This window comes from Saccopteryx leptura, chromosome 2, assembly GCF_036850995.1.
Source record: "Saccopteryx leptura isolate mSacLep1 chromosome 2, mSacLep1_pri_phased_curated, whole genome shotgun sequence".
Classification (NCBI taxonomy): domain Eukaryota; kingdom Metazoa; phylum Chordata; class Mammalia; order Chiroptera; family Emballonuridae; genus Saccopteryx; species Saccopteryx leptura.
Window position 1 is genome coordinate 98,908,238 of NC_089504.1, and position 25,091 is coordinate 98,933,328.

General features: G+C 41.1%; 1 protein-coding gene across 1 annotated transcript in view; it reads left to right on the forward strand.

Moving 5' to 3' along the window:
• Positions 1-12,882: 12,882 nt before the first annotated feature.
• LOC136391462 (contactin-associated protein-like 3) overlaps positions 12,883-25,091 on the forward strand; it is a 120,257-nt gene continuing 108,048 nt past the window's right edge. The window contains 1 exon segment of the mRNA XM_066363148.1: positions 12,883-12,988. Coding sequence (XP_066219245.1) covers positions 12,904-12,988 — 85 coding nt within the window. The 5' untranslated portion in view covers positions 12,883-12,903.

Genomic DNA, 25,091 nt, shown 5'->3' on the forward strand with positions numbered 1-25,091 from the left:
CCTGACAGAGGCAGCTAGGCCCCCTCGGACAGAGCAACACAGCTGCAGCTCCAGCTCATGAAGGTGGCACCAAGAACACACAGGCCAGGGCCCATAGCCACCACATTCCATTATGGGTGGTGCCTGAGACTAGGGCAACCTTCACATCGAGAGGACACCCACTTCAGGGAATTCCTCAGCAAGTACAGGGTGTTTGCACAGCTAAGGACATTCACCCACCCACAGAGACCCCAGAAGCCCAAGTAGTGCAGTTAAGAGAAAACAAAACTTGCAATTCAGCACCTGCTACCAGAAAACAAAACAAAAGTCCTTTAGTTATCAACCTGCCAGACAGTGGAGTCAAATACTTTTTAAAAAATGAAAAATTTTATTCCCACCAGTGCCCAGGCAGAGAAATAGTCCATCAAGTACAATGAATTACCAAAGTAACAGGGAGTTAAGAGAGAAAAAAAAAGATCTTCAGAAAATAAACTAAAAGACACGGAAGACTGTGATTTAAATGACAGAGAATTCAAGATTGCAGTTCTGAAAAAAACTAAATGAGACACAAGAAAACTCAGAACAGCAGTTCAAAAGGATGAAAAATAAAGGCAACAAACAAAAAAGAGGATTTTATCAAAGAGACTGAAACTTTAAAAAACAATGAAACAAAATAAGCCAATGGTATACTATGTCAAACTAAAAAGCTTCTGCTCAACAAAAGAAACAGTGATGAAAGAAATGGAAAGATATTCCCTGTCTATGAACTGGAAGCATTAACATCATTAAAATGGTTATATTACCTAAATCAATGAACAAAATGGATGCAATCCCCATGAAAACCCAATGACATTTTTCAAAGAAATATAATAAAAAGCATCAGATTTGTATTAAACCACAAAAGACCTCAAATTGGCAAAAGCAATCCTGAGAAAAAAGAACAAATCCAGAGTTACCATAATTCCCAACATATAATTAATTGCACTACAAAGTGACAATACAGGGGGTCCTTGGGTTATGACAGTCTCAACATACGACATTTCAAGTTTAGGATGTTCCTTCCAATCAAAACTAAAAAATTGACATGTGAGTACTTCAGCTTATAAGGTTAGCATTGTACTTATGGACTAAGAGGATGAACTGGTTTGGTTGCATGCAGTAGAAAAATACACAGTACATTGTACACTACAGTATATTTATATCCTTTTCTTTTTTCTGTGGATTAGTTGTGTTTTTATGTTCTAGATTATGATTTTACAACTGTATTAGGATAGTAAATGACTTAGGCCAGTGTGTGTTTCTACTGACACCAGAATTCAAGTTACATCACTGTTGTAGGAACGGACCTATGTCATAAGCTGAAGACTCCCCATAATGAAAACCATGTGGTATTGACAGAAGATCAGACATAGAGACCAATGGAACAGAACTGAGAGTCCAGAACTAAACCCACATGTACGCGGGCAACTGATTTTAGACAAGCCAGCAATACAATGGAGAAAGAAAAGTCTCTTTAGTATATAAATGATGCGGGGAAAATTGGAAAGCCACATGCAAAGAATGAAACTACACTGCTACTTGGCATGATAAACAAAAGTCAACTCAAAATTAATTAAACACTTACTATAAGACCTGAAAGAATAAAATACAGAGAAGAATATTTAGGTACTAAAATTAGATCCTTGTTCTCAGAGAAGATTTTATGAACTTGACACAAAAGGCAAGGGAAGTAGAAGCAAAAATAAATAAATGGGACTACGTTAACCGAAAAAGCTACTAAGTAAAACATCAACAAAACAAAAAGGCAACCAACCGAATCGGCAAATCTCAACACCAGAAAAATCCTTTTAAAAATGTGCAAAGGAGGCCCTGGCTGGTTGGTTCAGTGGTAGAGCGTCGGCCTGGCGTGCAGGAGTCCCGGGTTTGATTCCTGGCCAGGGCACACAGGAGAAGCGCCCATCTGCTTCTCCACCCCTCCCCTCTTCTTCCTCTCTGTCTCTCTCTTCCCCTCCCGCAGCCAAGGCTCCATTGGAGCAAAGTTGGCCCCGGGCACTGAGGATGGCTCTATGGCCTCTGCCTCAGGTGCTAGAATGGCTCTGGTCGCAACAGAACAACGGCCCAGATGGGCAGAGCATCGCCCCTGGTGGGCATGCCAGGTGGATCCCGGTCAGGTGCATGCGGGAGTCTGTCTGACTGCCTCCCTGTTTCCAACTTCAGAAAAATACAAAAATTAAAAAAATAAATGTGCAAAGGAGATGCAACTGTGGTGGTGAGTGGATCAAGCATCGACCTGGAATGCTGACGTCACCAACTGGAAATCCTGGGCTTGCTGGGTCAAGGCATATACTAGAAGCAACTATGTAAGGCCAGTGTCCATGCCATGCAGCTTCACATTGTATTTGGGCAGATGGTGAAGGAACTGCAGAGCCAGAAAATGGTGGGCCATTTAGTTTATTACAGTAGTCTCGCAATGTTGGATGAGCAAGGAGGCAGGAAAAACCGTTTCCCTTTTTTTAGGGCCCACAAGCAAACCAGCGTGTAGGGGGGACCCCTTTTCCTACAAACAATAGCAAAAAAAAGCCCTTCCTAATGCTGGCAGGCAATTGGCAATCTAAAATCTGCCAACCTGAGAGCAAGCACCACAGCCTTACATAGATTATGTACATGGTGCTGCCCCGTGCTCATGCACCAATCAGGCAAAGTGCAAGCGAGGAAGCTTAACACAGTTTGGCCCAACAAACTATTATGAGTTTATGCTTCCCTTTCCCCCCTATCATTTCTCTCTATCTCTCCTCTCTACAATAAATAAAAAAACAAAATCTAAAAATCATGCAGAGGGCCTGACCTGTGGTGGCGCAGTGGATAAAGCGTCGACCTGGAAATGCTGAGGTTGCCGGTTTGAAACCCTGGGCTTGCCTGGTCAAGGCACATATGGGAGTTGATGCTTCCAGCTTCTCTCCTCTCTCTCTCTCTCTCTCAGTCTCTCCCTCTCCTCTCTAAAATGAATAAATAAAAATAAATAAATAAAATAAAAATCGTGCAGAGGACAGAATAAGAACTTCTCCCAAGAAGATATACAAATGACCAACAGATATATACCGCTCACAGAAGTTAGGGGATATTTCAAAATGAATATGAAGCGTTAAAAAGAAGCATTTAATTTATTTTTTATTAAACAGGAACATCAAAAAAGCAAATGATAAGTCAAAGAATGTTGTTCAATTATGCAAATGAGATGCAAACTCAATTATCCTGATTGAGTAGCAAGTGGCATATTGGCCGGGGTAAACAGAAGCATGTCAAATTGAATGAGAAATATTCTCTAATTTTTCTGAGCAGTTATGAAAAAATGTTCAGTTTCCCTAGCTATAAGGGAAATGCAAACAAAAACTATAATTACACCATCTCACATCTGATAGAATAGCTGTTATCAATAAAACTAGAAATAAGTGCTGGAGAGGTGGAGAAGAAGGAACCTTCATACACTGCCAGTGGGAATGTAAATTGGTTTCGCCACTACGGAAAACAATAACAGAATTTCCTTTGCTTTTTGATCCAGTCTGCTACTCTGTACTTCTTTATTGATGAATTCAATCCATTACATTTAAGATAATTATTGACACTTGAGGATTTCCTATAGTCATTTTATGTTTTACTTTTTGGTAGTTCTGTGTCTCATTTGATTCTTCTCTTTTGTTTTTCTGTCAGTTTTTGTTTGGTGGTATTCTATACTTCTTTCATCTGCTTCTTCTTTGTTTCTAAAATATGTGTTTCAGTAGTGACATTTTCACGGGTGATTATCATTAGGCTATTAAGAGAAAAATTGTCATATTTACAAGAGTCCATTGTCTTATGAGTGCTTCTGCACTCCATCCTCCTTTGTTATTGCTGTCCTCTCCCCTTTATGTTATTGTTGTCACAGATTACCCTTGTTTTTATTGTTCCTTGTTGAATCTTTTACATGTCATTTTGATTTGTTTTGTTCTTTGTATCTGGTCAAATAACCTCTTTGAATATTTTCTGCAGTGGGGGCTTTCTGGTGATAAAATCCTTCAGAGTCTCTATGTCTGTAAAAGTTTTTATTTCTCCTTCATACTTGAAGGTTAACCTTGACGGATATAGTATCTTAACTGGTAACTCCTCTCTTTCAGTACTTTAAATGTTTGGGTCCACTCTCTTCTGGCTTTTAGAATTTCTGATGAGAAGTCCCATAATAACCTAATGGGCCTTCCTTGCATGTTATATTCTTCTTTTCCCTAACTGCCTTGAGGATTCTTTCTTTGTCATTGCACAGAAAAATTGAAAACAAATTTTCTTTTCATTTTCTGTTGCATGAGGTTTTAGAACTATTTCTATATAGTTCCGCATTGCTGATTCCAAATCTAAAATCTGTTTTTTGGTGCATGCTTTAGTTTTTATGCAATTTTAATTTTTTGTTATAGTTAATGGCACGCATTGGTTTTTAAATGGGAGTTAAAGGGCAATGACTCTTCGATTGAACATAACTACATGGCAATTAATGTTTTACAAACATTACTTTTACATAATTGCAGTTGTTTTTAAATTAAAATATTATTATCTGATAAAAACATCCTTTTATTTTGTTTTAAGATTGAATCATGGCTTCTTCAAGTAGGCGTAAATATAAGAATAGTCCTGACACCTTCTGTTATATATGTGGCTGTTACACACTTCAAAGTCAAAGGCGCAATATTTCATCATTTGTGACACGTGCATATATTGCCTATTTTCAAGTTTCCCTTGGCGATCAAGACAAGAATTGGGCTCCTCATATTGTGAGTCATAATTGTGAGGAAATGCTTCGTAACTGGACAAAAGGAAAACACAAAGGAATGCCTTTTGGTATTCCCATGGTGTGGCATGAACCTAAGGACCACAGCAGTGACTGTTATTTCTGTCTGATTCATACAAAGGGCATCAGCAAGAAAAAATGGCATATGATTGCATATCCTAATATTCCTTCAGCAATATGTCCTATCCCATACTCTGAGACACACCCAGTTCCAGTTTTTAGTGGTTTTATTTCTCCTAAGGATGAAGAAAGTGAACATGGTGATCAAGTGTATTTTGATAAGATGCATGAGGAAATGGTTGTAGAATCTGAAGGGTCTTCTTCTGGTGCCAAGCAGTCATTCACCCCTCAGCAGTTTAGCCAAACCAAATTGAATGACTTAGTAAGAATGACATAAAAATTGTCCTTGACTTTCTGAAGTATGAGGAACATAACTGGATCATTTGTGTGGATCTTAAAATGATAAATTTCCTGCTAGGAAAACAGAGATGTTTCACAAAGTATGTTTGCTTTCTGTAGTGTAGGAAAGCCAACCTCGGGAGAAACACTGGACACTGAAAGAGTGGCCGAAACGGGAAGCTCTGGAAGTAGAAATGCAAAATATTGTGAATGAACCTGTAGTTAATCTAGACAGGATCATTCCCTTCCGCCCCCCACTTCACATCAAACTTGGCTTAATAAAGCAGTTTGTTCAGGCTTTGCATAGAAAAAGGGAATGCTTTCAACATACTATTTCTGCTTTACCTGCCTTGTCTTTCGAGAAGATAAAAGCAGGTGTATTCAATGGACCTCAAATTCAAACCCTCATACATGATGAAGAATTTCCCAGAAAGATGAGTAAGGAGAAGAAAGCAACATGGCAGTCTTTTGTGGCAGTTACAAAGAACTGCCTTGGCAACAAAAAAGCAGAAAACTATGAACTTCTGGTTCAAAGGATGCTGCTGGCTTTCTGCGACATTGGATGTAACATGAGCATTAAGATTCACTTCCTGAACAGTCACCTTGATAAGTTTCCTGAAAATCTTGGAGCTGTTAGTGATGAGCAGGCTACTGTTAGAGCATTAAACAAGATTGTCCTCAACAAGTACACAAACACAAGAGTTACAAATTCAAATTTTTGCCTGAACAGAATTTAAATAAGTTTTATGCAAATTTTATGATTAAATAAGTGTTTTAATATGTTCTATTTCAAAATTGTAGGCAAATTCTGATGCAATTATATCCTTTCGTGTATTAGTGTATTTGCTGCATTATGTAAATTATTATATTTTCACAAAGATGATGCCCAAGAAGACATTCTACTTCATTATGTTAAACTAAATGTTGAAAATTTTACAATAAGATGAAAACCTAAAATCTTGAATTGAAAAAAACTGTAGCTTACAGAGAAAAACTAATATCAGATTTGAGATCAGCACACTCAAATTAGGTAAGAACGAGTGTTTTTGTGGATGCAAGAAAAATTTTATTCCCCAGTGTTAGTGACAATTTCATTACAATGTGCCTTGGAGTAGGTCTGATTGAGTTGAAGTAACTTGGCATTCTGTTTGCTCCTTGGATTTGAGGCTCTAACTCTTTCCATAGGTTTGTGAAGTTCTCATCAATTACTTGTTTGGATATGCTCTCCATTCTCTTATCCCTCTCTTCTTCTTCCGATATACTCATTATACTTATAATGCTCTTTCTGATGGAGTCAGACAATTCTTGTAGAGCTCTCTCACTTTTTAAAATCTGTGAGTCTTTCTCTTCTTCTCTTTGTAGCATCTTTAGTTGCCTGTCTTTGATGTCACTGATTCTCTCCTCTATCTGGCCTGTTCTATTAGCTGAACTTACTACTTCATTTTTCAGTTCATGTATTGAGTTCTTCATCTCTGTTTGGTTCTTTTTTTTTTTTTTTTTTTTTTTTTTTTGTATTTTTCTGAAGCTGGAAATGGGGAGAGACAGTCAGACAGACTCCTGCATGCACCCAACCGGGATCCACCCAGCACGCCCACCAGGGGCAACGCTCTGCCCACCAGGGGGTGATGCTCTGCCCCTGCAGGGCATCGCTCTGCCATGACCAGGGCCACTCTAGCGCCTGGGGCAGAGGCCAAGGAGCTATCCTCAGCGCCCGGGCCATCTTTGCTCCAATGGAGCCTTGGCTGCAGGAGGGGAAGAGAGAGACAGAGAGGAAGGAGGGGCTGTGGAGAAGCAAATGGGCGCTTCTCCTATGTGCCCTGGCTGGGAATCGAACCCGGGTCCCCCGCACGCCAGGCTGACGCTCTACCGCTGAGCCAACAGGCCAGGGCTGTTTGGTTCTTTTTTAAAGTTTCAATCCCCTTGGTGAAGTACACTTTTTGTTCATTAATTTGTTTTTTGAGTTCATTAAATTGTCTCTCACTGTTTTCTTGCATCTCATTCACTATTTTTAGAACTTCAATTTTGAATTCTCTGTCATTTAACTCCCAAGTTTTCCATGTAATAGAGATATTTTTCTGGAGATATTTCATTACCTATCTGAACTATGTCTCTGTCTTGTGTATCCATGATGTATGATTTCTTCCTCCTTGATGGCATTTGAGAGTTATATTGTTAAGAACCTTAACAAGGAACAATTTTTTTCCAGTAAGTGTCACTGACTACAAGTTTTGGCTCTGTGAAATTCTTAGGCAGACCTCCACTGTCTAGTGATGTAGGCAGGGCTGCAGTCGCCTTGGTGGGTGGGGTGTGTTGTGGGAGATTTACAATGTCAGCTTTATTGCTTTGCAGCTGGCTTTATAGTTTTAGCAGTGGCAATTTCACGTCTCTTGTTGTTCTTCTCCATGTCTCAGCAGACCAGGGGATCAGTTGCAGAGCACCTCCTCCTCTCAAGGGAGAGAGTAGCCTCAGACAGTCAGCTGTTGGTAGACCACCACTGCCCTCTTAGTGCCTCTTGGGAAGGGAGGTAGGACCTGGGAGGTTGGGGGTGCACACTATTGTTTTCCCTGACACTGCACAGAGCATGGGCAGTTGGTAGAGCACAGGCTGTGGCAAGTGTGCTTGAGTGCTATAGGTCTAGTGTGCACAGTGCTGTGTGGGCTGATCTCCATGAGTTAAGCACCCACCAATGGAGTGTGTGCCTCATGTGAGCTGGGAATCCCCCCAGCATGCACTGACAGAGTGTGTGCCTCACCTTAAGAGCCAAGCACTTTGGGTTCAGCCCTCACCAGTGGAGCGAGTGCTGCAGACTGAGTGTGGTCTCATGTAGGCTGATCATAAGCCAAGTGACATGGGCAGTCCTTGGTAACCCTGTGTCTGATTGTACCCACCTTAGTTCAGTTCCTTTCCCCCTGCCCCCCAGTCTCTCCACCTCTCTGTCTCTCCTGCTCAGAATAAGACTCTCTCCCTGAGTCCAGCTAGGAGAGAGAAAAATTCAGTTCTCTACCTTCTCTCCTGTCCAGACTCCACCATGAAAGCATTTTATCTTCTGTTTCCCTTTTCAACCCATCTCACCTTCAGTCAGTTCATTGCACAGATCTTTTAGGCATGGATCTAAGCCCAGCTGGTGTACCTTTGCTGCATTATTGTCGGGAGCCGATCCACTAATGCTGGCTAACTAGGTCACAGCAGAAGAAGATCCACAACTGCTGGCTGACAAAGTCACAGCAAAAGAAGATGGAGTCACCGCAGTAAGACCAACAGCTGCGGGTTGACAAAGTCACCGCAAGGAAAGGCACAACGACACTTCCCCCTTTAATCTTTTGAATTAATCTGGCCTTATATCCCCCCTTTTTCTGGGTGTGTGCTATTATTTGTGGCACAGGGATAATAGTACCGTACTTTCCCTGTAGATTTGTAGTAATTTCTTTGGAAATGAGACAGAAGGTGTAAGTTCCACAGAAAAGCCTGTAAGCCCCTTGATCTGGGCTCATAAACATAAGAGGCTGGCTATGATATCCCTCGTAAAGGGTTAAGTTTGTAGGAGAATTTCTTATTAATCATGTTAGAAAGAATATAGTTAGAACTTAGCTAGTATATGAATATAGTAAATAAATAAAGTTTAACTAGACATTAGAATCTTAGGTAAAGTGTAGTGGAGTGGCCTGTTGCATGGCCTTGGATAGGAGTGCAGCTGGCTAGTAAAGAATGTTTTGTTAAAAGACTTGTTTTATCACTAAAGGCAGTTGCTGGGCTTTTCTCAGTAAAACATTCTCATGAGATTTTTGTATTTTCCAAGAATAGGAGAGGTATGTGGTGGGATTCATAGCAGCAATAGCAACTAATGCCTTCTGATATTATGTTGCTACTAGCTATCTTGCAGGTGCACTCTATGTATCTTTAAGTAAAAATTACTCTTTATACTATGTCAGTTTCTTAATAGCAAGCCTTTTGTAGTCTTGTGAGAAAAGAATTAGGACACTACATGAACTCAAGGCTATTTGCCTGAGCAAGCGGTGGTCCTCTGCTGGTCCTTGATGATTTCGTCTACTATCTCTTTCTGTGCCCTTGACTCACAACAAGAGTAAAATAGAGTTATTAATTAATACTAATCTTTTAGAAGTTTGTACCAATATAATTATTACTATTGTATAACTGTACTTTGAATGACTTACCACCTGACTTGTAGCTTATAGATATGAATTAACTGTTATCTAAAAATATGTAACCATAGTGAAACTAAAACAATAATGTATTCAAAATACCATGTGATTGTAACTTAGTGTGTGTGCATAAAAAGAAAGCTAGACCAGCATTTGAGAGAGATGCCTGGCAGTAAATGCTAACCAGAGAATAAAGAGAAAGAAAAGAATTTGGCTCTCTCACTCGATTTCGCCGACGCCGTCTCCTCCTGTGGGACCCCTGGATCCTCCCCCCGGGGCTGGACCCCGGCACATTATAGTTGTTGAATTTGTTGAAATTTTAAGAGGAGAGATTAGAAATATCTCTCATGCGGCCATTACTCTGATGTCATCCTGATTTGGTTTTTTCTATTTCTTTTCTTTTTTTTTTTTTTAGTGACAGAAACAGACAGAAGGAGAGAAATGGGAAGCATCAAATCTTCACTGAAGCACCTTAGTTGTTCATTGATTGCTTTCTCATATATGCCTTGACCAGTGGGCTCCAGCTGAGCCAGTGACCCCTTGCTCAAGCCAGTGACCTTGGGCTCAAGCCAGCGACCTCAAGCTTTCAAACCTGGCTCCTCTGCATTTCAGTCAGACACTTATCCACTGCTTTTTAAAATTATTTATTTCTTTAAATTTTGGGGGTGACATTGGTTAATAAGATTATGTAGGCTTCAAGTATACAATTCTATTATATATGATCTGCATATTGCATATGTGTGACCACCATCCAAAGTCAAATCATCTACCATCACAATATATTAGACCATCTTTTTTCTCTATTACCTCCTTTTCTCTGGTAACCACCATACTGTTTTCTGTGTCTATGAGTTTTTGTTTGTTTATTTGTTGCTTTCAGTTTTATACCCCACATAAGACTATATTAATCAGAGTTCTTCAGAGAAAAAGAACTGATAGGATGTATGTATGTACAAATATATAAATATGTTTATAAAGTTATAAGGATTTGAATCACACACAAAATGCTTGTGAAGAGGCAGATCAACCAGAACTCTAATTCACTTCAGTGGGAATACAGAATGGTGCGGCCACTTTGGAAGACTTATAACACTGATCAAAGCTTTACCACGTGATCCTACATTATGCCCAAAGGAGTTGAAAACATGTAAAATTTGAAACCTGGGTGGAATTGTTTATAACAGCTTTAGTTATTATCACCAAAACTTAGAAGCAACCAAGATGTCCTTCAAAAGGTAAATAAATAATCTAAAGTGTAATATGCATACAATAAAATATTTATTCAGCAATAAAGACGTGAACTACCAAATCATGGAAGCACATGAAAGAAATAAGTGTATGTTCCTGAGTGAAAGATGCCTGTCTGAAAGGTCGTAATTCCAAATAGCTGACATTCAGAAATGCAAACCTATGGAGACAGTAAGAAGGTCATTAGTTACCAAAGATTGGAAGCACAGAAGATTTTTTCAGCAGTAAAAATATTCTTTATGTTTCTATAATAACGATACATACATATCAGTAGATGTTTGTCCAAATTAATAGAATATTCTACACTGAGTAAGCCCACGTGTAGACTATGGATTTTAGGTAACATTGATTTTTCATTGAAACTTCATCAATTTTAACAAAATAGACTAATCTGATGTGGGATTTTGATAGTGGAAGAGGATCTCTGCGTGTTGGGCAAAGGAGTGTATGGGAAATTTTTGCATTTTTCACTCATATTTTCTGTGAGCAAAACAATGTGCTAAAAAATAAGGTGTTTTTGTGGAATTTTATTGGGGTGACACTGGTTAACATAATTAAATAGGTTTCAGGTGTCCAATTCTACCACACATTTCAGTACACCGTATTGTGTTTACCCCCAAGAAAATGTGACATTTAAATTATGACATTATTCAGCCATGCACACAAAAATAGTTTGCCATTTGTGACAATTTAGATAAAGGGCAAGTTAAATAAATCAGAGAAATTAAAATTTTGTATGATCTAATATATATAAAAATATCACATTTATAGACACAGAGAGCAGGATGTTGGTTGCCAGGGGTTGAGAGGTAGAGAAAATGGGAAGATGGTGGGGAAAGGTTATAAACTTTCAGTTAAAAATGAATAATTTGTGGAAATCTAATGTACAATGTGGTGACTATTGTCCAAAATACTGTGTTGTATACTTGAAAGGTAGTAAGAGAATAGAATTTTAAGGTTCTCACAAAGACAACAGCAAAATGGTAATTCTATGAGATATAAGGTGCATTATCTAACCTTATTATGATAATCACTTTGCAGTGTAAATGTGTATCAAATCACTTTGAAAACCTGAAACATATAATTCGGTCCTAGCTGGTGGTTCAGTAGTTAGAGCATTGGCCGGGCATATGGACATCCTGAGTTCCATCCCCCGATTGGAACACACGTGAGAAACCTCCATCTGCTTCTTTCTCCTTTGTCTCCCCTTAATTTACCTCTTCCCCTCTCGCAGCTAGTGGCTGGGTTGGTCTGAGCGTCAGTCCAGGGTGCTGAGGATAGCTGGGTTGATTCTAGCACCCACCTCAGACCGGGGTTTCCGATTGGGTCTCCATCAGGGCGAATGTGGAAGTCTGTCTCCTCTTCTCTCACTAAAACAAACAAACAAACCTTATAAAATTTTATATGTCCATTATATCTCAGTAAAGCTGGGGAGAAAAAGAATGATGAATAAGAATGGCCCAAATGAATATCAAAACCTATAGTTATTGAGTGTTGACAAAGAAAAGAAACATGTCTATGGAACAAAGGAAAGTTTAGAGTCAGATCACACATATATGTAACTTTCTTACTTGGCAGAAGTTATGGGAGAAGAGTGGGAAAAGAAGAAATAATCAGTAAATTGAACTGGAAAATGGGTTCTAAATACAGGGGTGGGCAAAAGTAGTGTTATTTTTCCAGCTTGATTGAGATATTCCTTGACATACATCACTATAAGTTAACAGTGTACAGCATGATGACTTGGTACGTGTATACTATACTGCAAAATAATTACCATAATAAAGTTCATTCATGTGTTTTTAACATTAGTTTTCATTATGTATAACTATTTTCTTCAAACCTAATTATTTCTGTCCTAGCGTACTTTTCAACTAAAAACAAAAAGATAACTAGCTTCAGTGCCAACGTTCAGTGCTAGTTAGTGCTCAAGCATTATTCAGGTCAGCCTCCTCGGCCTGCAGTTCACCAGAGGGTCGGCTGTTGGGAGTGGGAATCCCCACGAGAAGGAACAAGCCCGAGCCACACCGACCCCACACTTGACACCCCCAGCAAAGGTTAAGGCCAAGGGAGGTGTGACTCGCACTTCCTCCGACTACCGCCAGGGGCGCCAGGCCGCGCGGAGCCGGACAGACGGGAGCGGCGGCGGCGGGATGGGCGTGGCCTCAGGTGGGGGCGCGGCCCCGCGGCTGCGGGGGCGGGGCGGAGACCAGGACCGGAGAAGGGCTCCACCCGGCCCGCGCAAACCGAGCCGCTCCGGACCGCTTTGGCTTTGCAGAGAGGGAGCGGAGACCCGGCGCCGTGAGCATGCACGCTGTCCTGGGGGCCCTTCTCAAGCTGCTGTTCCTTTTGTCCGCGCAGCCCGGGAGCCCAGGGGCCGCCGGGGAGCCCGGTGAGTCGCGCGCCTTTCCGGACATGTGCCGGCCGCTCAGCTCGCGTGCTCGTGTTGTCCACCGTAGTCCTGGAGGGGTCCTGGGTGGTTCTGAAAACGGGGCATTAAAAATTTTTTTTTGTGAAATAAGTAAATCAGAAAAAGCTAAGAACTATATGATTTCACACGTAGGTGAGATATAAAACTGAGACTCATGGACTTAGATAAAAGTGAAGTGGTTACGGGGGAGAGAGGGTGGGGAGAGAAGCGGTGTGAAGAGGTAAAAATACACGGACAGAAAATGATTTGACTTTGGGTGATGGGCACACAATACAATCAACAGTTCAAATGCTATGGAGATCTTCACCTGAAACTTGTGTGTACTCTTACTGATCAATGACACCACGTTAAATTTAATTTTCTAAATAAATCATAAAAATTAAAATTAAAAAGATAAAACATCTTCAAGTCCCAGCGCAGCGCTAAGCTAGGGTTGCGCACAAGGATCTGGCTAACCAAGCAAAGCCTGTGTGACTTTGAGGTGGATCCAAGCGCTGTGTAGGACACGCGTGGGAAAAGCTCCAGTGGTCGGGACACCTGCAGTTCGCACGCGTGTGCTGAGACGCGAAGAGGGACCAGCGAGAGGACCGCGTGCGAGGATGAGAACCTGCGTGAGGTCCTGTGTGTCTTCGCGGTCCGGTGAGTGTGTGACTCGGCGGCAGGACGGGGCGCGGCGGCGGGTGCTGCCCCGCAGGGTGCGGGGGGAGCCTCGACCCTCCGCGGGCGCCGCAGGGCTCCGGGAGACCCGGCCCCTCGGGAGACACAGACACTGCGAAGGCGCACAGCCTGCCGCCCGGGTTCGTGCACGAGGGCGCGGGCGTCCGCGCTGCGGTCCGGGGCGCTCTGACTCGGGGGCTCAGCGACGGCCCGCGCACCCGGGACCGGGACCGGCACTCCGAGTCTGACTCAGCGATGCTGCCGGATCCATTCCGCCGAGCTCATGACATTTTAATCTTGAAATCGAAAAAAAGGTTAACAGTCATTCATTTGGATATCGCCGTCACAAAGCTTTTCTTTCCTTGAAGAATTTTAGGAAAGTCCACCTCATCCTCCCTCCCAACCACACGCCCCTCAAGAATTTTTGTAAAAATCAGGGCGTGGGCAATAGGAAGAGCCAGTGTGCTTTTCAGGAAAGTGTTAGTGGGCTTGTTCGGAAACGGACCTAGGTGCTGGGCATCCATCCGGACTTGGCTCTTGGGACCCAACTCCGCCCTCGCGGGGAATTTTGCGGCCAAGCGAAAAGCATTTCAAATAAAGGTACGCTCCCACGCACTCATCACAGGAGCGGGGGAGGCTGTGATGATTATATGCCGTTATCATTTAGTAGTCACTCGTTTAATGCCAAATTGTGTGTATCCCTCCTAAAAATGAGCCTACCTACCCTCTACATAAATGCTGCTCTGTATTTCAGGTACAATTTGAATTTAGCTTTGTGCAACAACCCTCATGAATTAATTAAAATGGGACATTTACATAAAATCGAATCCATAGGTCCTGCAATAGCGCTCTTGTCATTTTGCCGAGAAATTAAAAACAACTAGGACTAAATGATTTGGCTGTACAGATAAACTGTAGAATAATTCAACAAACTACTTACTCTGAAGGAAGATTAAAAAACCACTGGAGGTCATTTTACTTAAAGCAAACGTGGCTTTAGAAATCCTTTCCATAAGAAAAGCAGAGGGTCCTTTTGCCTTTCTGCCTCCCTAGCTGTAACCACAGGATATTGGCAAGATCAGTTGTTTCAGTTTTTTTGATATTTCTTTATTTTCTGTTTGCATTTTATTCCCTAAAATCCATGGAGGTATCACATGCACACTATCCTTTTTAGGACTCGCTTGCCTTGAGGTGCTCTGTGTCTCAGTATCCATGCAGACGATTGCATCTAAATTAGATGGGTGAGGCCCCGGCCTGGTAGCTCAGTTGGTTAAAGCATCCTCTGTTACACCAAGCTGGCAGGTTGCTGGTCAGAGCACGTACAAGAATCAACCAACAAATGCATAAATGAGTGGAACAACAAACTGATGTTTCTCTCTCTTTCTCTTTCTCTCTTCCTCTCTTCCTTTCTCTCTAACAATCAATCAATAAATAAAATTACAAAAATAAATTGTATGTGTTGGTCTGTTAGGGTGTCTGGCTGACTCTTCAAATGTCAGTGCTAGGTTTCATTTTTCAGCCTCTTTTTATTTAGATGCCTTTAGCAATTGTTATTCAATATTCAGTAAATTAAACTGCTTATGTAAATTTGCACTGTTAGGACCTTTTTAAAGTACTTTAAAATGTTAAGAGTTCTTGATCAACACAAATATGCATATTGATAGTTCTCAAAGATTCATAGAATCTACACAAATTGCAATTGATAAGTTCTTGTTGATCTCATTTTGACACTGTCATTTGTAGCAGAAGTAATGGTGAATGACACTGTGGTCTAGGTTAGCTAATTTGACCAATTCAAGTTTTCATTAACTCCTGACTATTTGGGAAGTGTATGTATGTGTGTACAAGCAAGGTATGTCAAACATGTATTTGAAATCTGTTATGACTGAGTTAAGAGAGAGGTCCTGCCCCACCATTTGAAAACTTCTACGGAGGAGTTGGCCATCAGGGTGGATTTAGGCTATGAATGAGAAATGCTGAACATCAGACTGCTCAAGCTTTTGGATAGCTAGCCTTTTATTATTGAGGCCCTGGCCAGTGGCTCATGAATAGAGCCTCGGCCAGGCATATGGACGTCCTAGGTTTGATTCCCGGTCAGAACACACAGGAGAAGTGGTCAGAACACACAGGAGAAGCAACCATCTGTTTCTCCTCGCTCTCTCTCCCCACTTCTCTTCATCTTCCCCTCCTGCAGTCAGTGACTCAGTTGGTTCGAGCGTGTCCCTGGACACTGAGGATAGCTCAGTTGGTTCCAGCCTGTCACCCTCAGGTGCTAAAAGTAGCTTGGTACTTGAGCATTGGCCCCAGATAGGGGTTGCCTTGTCTGGGTGCATGCGGGAGTCTGCCTCACTATTTCCCCTCCAACCACCTAAAAAAAGAAAAGAAAAGAAGTGTTAGAAAACTCAATCTTTTCAGATACATCTTTAACAAAAATGAAATATTCCCAAGCATTTAAAAGAAATTAATGAGGACTGTATGTAAATTTTTTAAACTAGTAAAGATCTTCTTCCCAAACAGCCCAATGACATTTTTGTTGTATTCCCAGCTGGTTCTCATCAGTGAATCAGTCAGTCAGGGGCCAGACTGGGTGAAGTTTTGTCATCAGACATCCTCTCAAGGAACAGGATTTGCTTGAAGCATCGGACATCTCAGAGACTATACACATTTTGATGTGAATCTTTTTAGTCAATAAGAAATTTTAAGTCAGGGGGATTCTGCACACAGAGAAAATTGTTTCTAAATGGCTAAGACCAAGGACCCTCCCCCCCCCCACACACACACACACACAACAGTCTATGTCCTTTTGAAGATAAAACAAGTTGAATGGACTGCATCCTTTAAAGTATGATGTGAGCCCTGGCTGGGTAGGTAGAGCTTCATCCCAGCAAGCCAAGGTCATGGGTTCCGTTTGATCCCCAGTAAGGGCACACACAAGAAGCATCCAATGAAGACACAACTAAGTGGAACAACAAGTTGGTGCTTCTCTCTCTCTCTCTCTCTTCCTTCCTTTCTCAAATCAATGGAAACATTTTTTTAATTAAAAAATATGACCTAAAACCTGATATTTTAGAAATGTAAACAATTACTTTGGCTTCCTTCTAGATCTCTGTGTCTTCAACAGAACGAGTGTTATATGGAGCTGACCTCCTGAGTGGAAGTCGGGAACAGAGTTTGAGTGTAGGTTTCAAGTTAGAATTCTGTTTTCTAGATGTTATTTTGTGGGCAGTTCTGTTCTTCCATACTAAGAGGCAAAATAGAAGAAGATAGGAGCTCTCTGCTTTAGAATTATCCTTGTGAATCTATTTCTTTATGAATTTCAAGACCTTTTGGGAGAGGAAGTAATATAATCACAATAAGAAAATGTCAAGGTTTCAATAGCTTATTTAATGTTGTAAATCTGTTTCCTGGATTGTCCTCTCTCTGAAGAATAATGTTTACCCTCCCCCCAATCAGGAACAACATAATTGGAAGTTAATTTTTTTCTTTTTAATTCAGTGAGAGGAGGGGAGGCAGAGACAAACTCCTGCATGTGCCCTGATTAGGATCCACCCGGCAAGCCTGCTAGGGGGCGATGCTCTGCCCATCCGGGGCCATTGCTTTGTTGCTCCAGCTGAGCTTTCTTAGTGCCTGAGATGGAGGCCATGGAACCATCCTCAGCACCTGGGTCAACTCTCTCCAGTCAAACTAGGGCTGCAGGAGGGGAAGAGAGAGAAAGAGAGAAGCAAGAGGGGGAGGGGTGGAGAAGCAGGTGGTTGCTTCTCCTGTGTACCCTAACCAGGAATCAAACCTGGGACATCCACATGCTGGGCTGATGCTCTACCACTGTACCAACTGGCCGGGGCCTCTATTCCCCTTTTACTAAGAGGTTTTATTCTGCATGGATGTTGAGTATTGTCAAATGCTTCTATTGATATGTTATGGATTATGTTAACTGATTTTTAAATGTTTAATCAACCTTGCATTTCTTTATTAAATTCCACTTGTTCAGTGTGTGTGTGTGTGTGTGTGTGTGTGTGTGTGTGTGTGTGTATATATTGTATGTTGGATTTGATTTACTAATATTTTGTTTAGGATTTTGCATCTACATTCATGAGAGATAGTGGGATGTAAATTTATTTTAATATCTGTGTCTGGTTTTGGTATTAGGGTAGTGCTGGCCTCATAGAGCAAGTTAGTAAGCCCCCCCTCTGCTTCAGTCTTCTGTAAGGGATTATAAGGTATTGATATGATTTCTCCCTTAAATGTTTGGTAGAATTCATCTGTGAAGCCACCTGGCCTGGTGCTTTCTGTTATTCAAATAATTATTTGAATAATATTTTCAAATTCTTTAATAGATATTGGCCTATTCAGACTGTCTTTCTTCTTGTGTGAATTTGGCAGGTTGTATTTTTCAAGAAATTGGCCCATTTCATCTAGATTATCAAATTTGTGGATATAAAGTATTTTTATATAATTCTTTTATTATCTTTTAAATGTTCATGGTATCTATAGTGATATCTTCTATTTAATTTCAGATATTAGTAATTTGCATTCTTTCTCTTTTTGTTCAAAGCTAGCCTGGCTTATCAGTGTTATTGAGCTTTTCAAAGAGTCAACTTTTGATTTCATGGATTTTCTTCATTGGGTTCCTCTTTCCAAAGCCATTGATTGCTGCTCCAAGTGGAAGACTTTTTATATTTCATTTTGTGTGTAGAAGTTACAGATTATCTAAAAGTTTAAAACATGGTCACTATGAAAGAAACTTTTTATCAACAAGTTCTTGCTTAATTAAATATTCTCTGCCATTTGCATTTTAGTATTTAGAATATATTATTTTATAATTTCAAATTTTATTTGAAAATATGGAAGCTATCGTACAATGCTATGTTCTAAAAAAAATAAAGTCTTCTCTCTTCAACTACCAGCATGAAACCACTCAACCACAGGGAACATGAGGGATAATTTGAGTGTAAGAAGAATGAGTGTTTTAAATTTATGCCAAATGTAACCCCTAATAATAGTTTTAATTTATGAGCCATAATTTCTTGTATTGCAGCACTAAAATTAATATCAAACAGTTCTTTCACTGTTACTATCTGATTATGAATGTAATGTGAATTTTTCAACACTGTGGAATAATTTTAAAGGCACCACCCAAATCTAGTTTTGTCCATTAAAGATCTCTGAGTTAATACAATGAATATAAACCAATACTTTGAAATAATTCACAACATGTTTTGCAATAGGAAAGGAAGCCTAGAAATAAAAATAAAAGTGTTTAACTATGGACTCTGCTAATGGCTAGGTATAAAACCTCTGTGTGCGCACTGTGAATAAATTAGCCAAGAACGGCATTATGTGCCATTTTGACTTTCTTCTGCCAAAAATATAACTGTATTCTATCCTTAGAATGCATAAGTTTTTGGAACAGATAAGACATTAGAAATCACCTCTGTTCTCTTTTAACCCAATTCACATCAGATTGGGCCTTGAGGGTAATGGAATTAAACTGCCAGGTCTGTTGTGGTTATTCAAGCTTGTGGTGTGCACAGCAGTGCCAAGTGTGGAACCACATGGGTAGCGCAGACATGCACACACTGGGTGCCTTCTGCACTTGCTCTTTCAGGGGCAAATAAAGGTAGGGGCGAATGACATGGAGCGGGAGAATTGTGCAAAGGTTACTGGCCCATCTTGCATGCTGGGTATACAAGCTTGAAATGTTCTGTAGATAATAAGAGGTTATTACCTCCTCTCCACTGGGTGTGTGTCTGAGAGTTGGAAACTGGCCAGTGTTCCAGAAAACTTGGCAAAGTTTAAAACTGGGGTCCAAATCAGTGAAAACCTGACTGGCAGTCTGCACGCAGAAGAATGCTCATGCCTTCAGAAGAGCGAGGAGGTGGCATAGGTATTTAGAAAGTTCTCAGAGCCCTCGATGGGCCACTGGGAACAGTGGATATTGGAGCTCCAGACTAGCTCCAGGGCTCACTGTTCTTTTTGGGAAAGATTCTCAGGTACCCTCGGGTCCTTCCAAGTCCAGATGTTCTCACTGGTGCAGAGGCCAAGGAGGCTCACCAGGTGATTGTGTACTTTACACACTGGTAACTACTGGTATTGGGGCTGATTGGGGCTGCCCACTTGGGAAGAACAAGGAGGGCTGGAAGTCCATCTCCAGGGAGATTTGTAACTCACTATCTTTTCCATTCCAGGGACCAGAGTTCATTATGATGTGTTAAAGGGTGAGATATAAGCAGCAAACAAACTTGCTTTTTCTATGTTGAGGAAGCTTTAACCTAGTTCACACCTGAAAAGATACCACTTATATATAGTGGTGTGTAAACTGAATTTGAAAGTGCTAAAGAATCTAAGTCCAAATGCATTACCAACAAGTTGTAGCTATCCCAAGAAGTCTCTCGAATTCTGTTCAACTTATGGGGCGGGGTAGATTTAAGTAGTTTTAGAAGGAAGTCATGAGCCAGAAAACACTCAGATTGTCTTGCTTAGATTTGGAGGACTAAGTCAATTATGTTTTCCCCAGCTGTGGGAAATTCCAGATTTCTAAGATTCTACCTGACCCTGGCTAATTGGCTCAGTGGCAGAGCACCAGCCAGGCATGTGGATGTCTGGGGTTTGATTACCAGTCAGGGCACACAGGAGAAGTGTCCACCTGTTTCTTGATTCCTCCCCCTCTCACTTCTCTCTCTCTCTCTCTCTCTTCCCCTCCAGCAGCCATGGCTTGATTGGTTCGAGTGCATCATCCTGGTCACTGAGGATGATGCACTCAGTGCCTCGGGTGCTAAAAATAGCTGGGTTGTGAGCATGGCCCCAGATGGGCAGAGCATCAGCCCCAGATGAGGTTGCCAGGTAGATCTCAGTTGGGGTGCATGTGGAAGTCTGTCTCTTTATCTCTTCTCCTCTCACTTGGAAAAGAAGAAAATAAAAGATTCTACCTGGAGGAAAAATATACGTACATATATACATAACTTTTAAAAACATAAGCTGAAACATTTTGTAATTTCTCTTTAATGCTGTTTTGTTGGCAGGACAAACAATGAGCTATAGGTTAATGTGGCATTACATTAGGCACAAATACTGAGGCAAGATTTGAGTATGTCATAAACCCAAATTATTATGTTAGCATGAAGACAAGGATGGCACAGCCCCTGATGTAATCATACATCAAATATGAGCAATTGTGCTATGTTTGTTTTCTTTATAAAACACACTACAGCAAATCATCACTTTCCCTTTAGAGTTCTTAAGTTTCTCTGAGAACCTAACCTGAGTATAGTGAACTTCTGAAGAACTGAGTACCTTTCAAACTTGAGTTTATTTCATATAATCATTTCTTATTAATACAAGTGGTTATTATGAAGGGAAATAAAGTGGCTTTACCCGATTTAACTTGACTGTTGTCTATTTTCATACCTTAATTCTTTTATGCATATTATTTTTTGCTCTGCATGTTTTTTCCCCAAGTGATAAATTATTGTGTTTTACAATTGTTTTTGCCATCTCACCTGTTTAAAAACCATTATTTGTGAATAATTCTGTTAGCTTTGAAGCATTTCAGGATTCATCTATGTTTTTGGATAGAAATATTTATCAGATTAATGATAAAATAATATCCACTTAATGGGATTCAGATGTTTTTTTAGTGATGCTAGAAAAAGAAAATGAAGTTGTATCATAACAGTTTTTGCTGTTAGGATATTAGTATAAAATTTAGACATTTCAGGTTAAAAACAATAGTTAATGGAGATTTTTAGATGGCATCTGAGCCTTCCCTTAACATGGATATATGATATTTCTCCCAGAAACACAAAAAGTGTACAGAAAACACTGTCCATACACAAAGTTGCTCCTACCCAAGGGCCATATGGAGTATAGCCACCTGGCATTTGACCACATGCATTCTCAAATTTTACTGTGTTGGATTTAATTTTTTTTAAATTTTTTTAAAAATTTTTCTGAAGTTGGAAACAGGGAGACAAACAGACTCCTGCATGCACCCGACTGGGATCCTCCCGGCATGCCCACCAGGGGATGATGCTCTGCCCATCTGGGGCATTGCTCTGTTGCAACCAGAGCCATTCTAGTGCCATCTCCACTCCAATGGAGCCCTGGATGCGGGAGAGGAAGAGAAAGACAGAGAGGAAGGAGAGGGGGAGGGGTGGAGAAGCAGATGGGTGCTTCTCCTGTGTGCCCTGGCCAGGAATCGAACCCAGAACTCCTGCACGCCAGGCCAACGCTCTAGCGTTGGAGTTAATTGAAACGGCTGATTTCAAACTTTCTAAGTTAGAGTTATAAAAAAAATTATCATTTAAAAATAAAACTTTCATAGCCTGACCAGGTGGAGGTACAGTGTATAGAACATTGACCTGGGATGCTAAGGACCCAGGTTTGAAACCCAGAGGTTGCCACCAGCTTGAGCACGAGCTCACCACCTTGAGCACTGGGTGGCCAGCTTGAGTGTGAGAACACGGATATAATCCTGTGGTCACTGGCTTGAGCCCAAAGATTGCTGGCTTGAAGCCTAAGGTTGCTGGCATGAGCAAGGGGTTACTGGCTCGGCTGGAGCCCCCTGATCTCTGGTCAAGGCACGTTTGAGAAACAATGAATGAACAAGTGAGGTGCTGCAACTGCAAGTTGATGCCTCTCATCTCTCTCCCTTCTTGTTTTTCTTTCTGTCTCTCTCTCACAAAAGAAAAAACAAAACAAAACAAAAACAAAAAAAGCTTTTATAAAATTTTTCCTCAAAAGTAAAGATTACATCACAAAAGCTCTCTTTTTCTATTAAACTTCATATGCCTTGTTTGAGGAAAGAATAAAGAATAACAATATGGTTTGGAACTTGGAGTGGTGCTTTCTAAATCTTTCTATGGGGAAAATGTCCTTATAGAATATTTTAAAGGAACTTTTTATATGTGATGGCTTGTTTCACCCTAACAAAAATAATAAAAGCAAACACTTGCAATCCTCCCAGCTACTCTGTTAGTTGTGTGATATTATCCCCATTGTACAGATAAGAAAACTGAGGTTTAGAGAGGGCAAGGCATCCCAAGAGCAGACAACTGGTAAATGCCATCCCCATGACTGGCTCCAGAGTCCACACTTGGTTCTTCTTAAGCCTCCAGCCCAGTAGGGGAAACCCCAGAGCAGTGAGATGAGAAAGATGAGAGCAGAGGGGACTGGGTGGTAGCACCTGGGGAGACTCATGAAGGAAGCTTTGCTGGGACCCACGTGGGCAAAAGAGCCGGCTTCCCAAGTTATCAGTTAATGTCGATAAAGTGGTCCTCACTTGTGCCAGCCCACTGTGTGACATGGAGGAAGTTGGCTAGCTCCCAGGGGCCCCTTTACACACAAAGGGACTGCCACAGACCTGTCCTTCCAAGTGCTGCAGAGAAATATCTGCGCTCATGCCCCAGTAGTAGCTGCAGAGCAGTGTCCTTCCAGTGCTCACACCTGCTACGGGGACTTCTAGCCAATCCTCCTGCCAATTGGACCCCTTTGGGATTTTGCTGAGACCTGTGAGCCCTTCTCAGGGCAATGCTTGTAAATGCATAAAATGTATACCTAGTGCTGGAGGATAGCCAAAGCACCAAGTGACTTTCTGTTCCCATCCTGAGGAAGTGAAGGTCGAGGCCAAGCACTTGTGACTGAAAGCAGTCACGTCCAGGGAAGAAGGCCCAAGGACATGGGTGTTTGGCCCAACTGGAGCTTTCTGCAGGTCAGGAATCAGACAGCAAACAGTGTGGTGTTTTGGATCAGAAAGGGCAAGAGAAATCTAATCAGTTTTGCAAAACTAAGCAATAAAATTGTACACTGTATTCTGCTTGTTAGTTTCTTATGCAGGGTGACATAATTCAGCTTAATACATTGGATACCTGATCTCTCCAAGGCACCTCAGTCCTGGAGAGATTGGGGTCCTCCACTTGCAGTATTGTTGCTTCCTCATTCCTTTGTGGCTCCTCTTCATGAAACCCTGAACATTAACAACAAGTGGTGCCCGAACAGGGACATGAAGAGGAAATAAGTCTTCGAGACTGCTTTTGGTTTTCAGCCCAAAGAAACCAGAGGGATTCATGTGGACGGGTAAGTCCCTACTCTGGGATAGTGGAGCAATGGGGAATTCCCCGTCAAGTGACTATGAAGCTTATTCGCAGTTGCTTAAGACATTGGTACATAGTTTCGGAGTTAAAGTTAAGAGAGAAACTTTAGACAAACTATGGTATTTAGTTAGAAGGCCTTGTTATTGTTTTACTCCCACAGAAAAAATTTACTTAATTTAGGACAGTGGAGATGAGCAATGAAGTCTCTAGGGCAGGGGTCCCCAAACTTTTTACACAGGGGGCCAGTTCACTGTCCCTCAGACCGTTGGAGGGCTGGACTATAAAAAAAAAACTATGAACAAATCCCTATGCACACTGCACATATCTTATTTTAAAGTAAAAAACCAAAACGGGAACAAATACAATATTTAAAATAAAGAACAAGTAAATTTAAATCAACAAACTGACCAGTATTTCCATGGGAACTAGGCTCCTCTCACTGACCACCAATGAAAGAGGTGCCCCTTCCAGAAGTGCGGCGGGGGCCGGATAAATGGCCTCAGGGAGCCGCATGTGGCCCGCGGGCCATAGTTTGGGTACCCCTGCTCTAGGGGGAGCTCATCAGTGTGGAGAAACCATTTTTTTTAAAAGTCTGGTCTTTATGTACTTTAAATAAAATGGCCCTGAAAACTTTATAGTCAAATTCAGAGGAAAATGAAAATCCTTTAAGTTCTTGTGAAATGCCTAGATCTTTGTTGGATGACAAGGATCATTTGGCCTCTGATGAAGAAGAACATTTGTCTTCTGAACAATTAAAGGAGCGACTTTTTAAATTATGGTCTAAACTTTCTGACACAGAGGTTCGACGTAATATTAACTCTTTCAAAACTGACCAAGATAATTAGCCGTCGCGTCCTCCTTCTGTTTTTGGGAGATGTTAGCTTGGACTGTTCTTTCAAAAGTGGAATATTTACAATTTATGACTTGGAGGAGGATCAGGCTCATATTCAAGCTAATCGGAATGCTAACGCCAACCCTCCTGTTAAGATGAGCTTTTTGGACAGGGATGGTTTGCTGATTTACAACAGCAATGTGGGATGAGTGATTGTGTTGTGAAACAAGTTAAATTAGGCTGTAAAAATGCTTGGCAGAAAATAGCTACTCCAGGGGAGGTGACGCCTTCCTTTCTTAATGTTAAACAAGGAGTCTGTGAGCCTAATGTTGATTTTCTTGCAAGACTCTGTGATGTGTTGTTAGCTAAAACAATCCCGCAAGGGGACTCAGAGACATGTTATTTCTTGTAATTGCTTTTGACAATGCTAATGCCGAATGTCAGAGGACCTTACATCCCATTCATACCAATGGTGGTAATATAACAG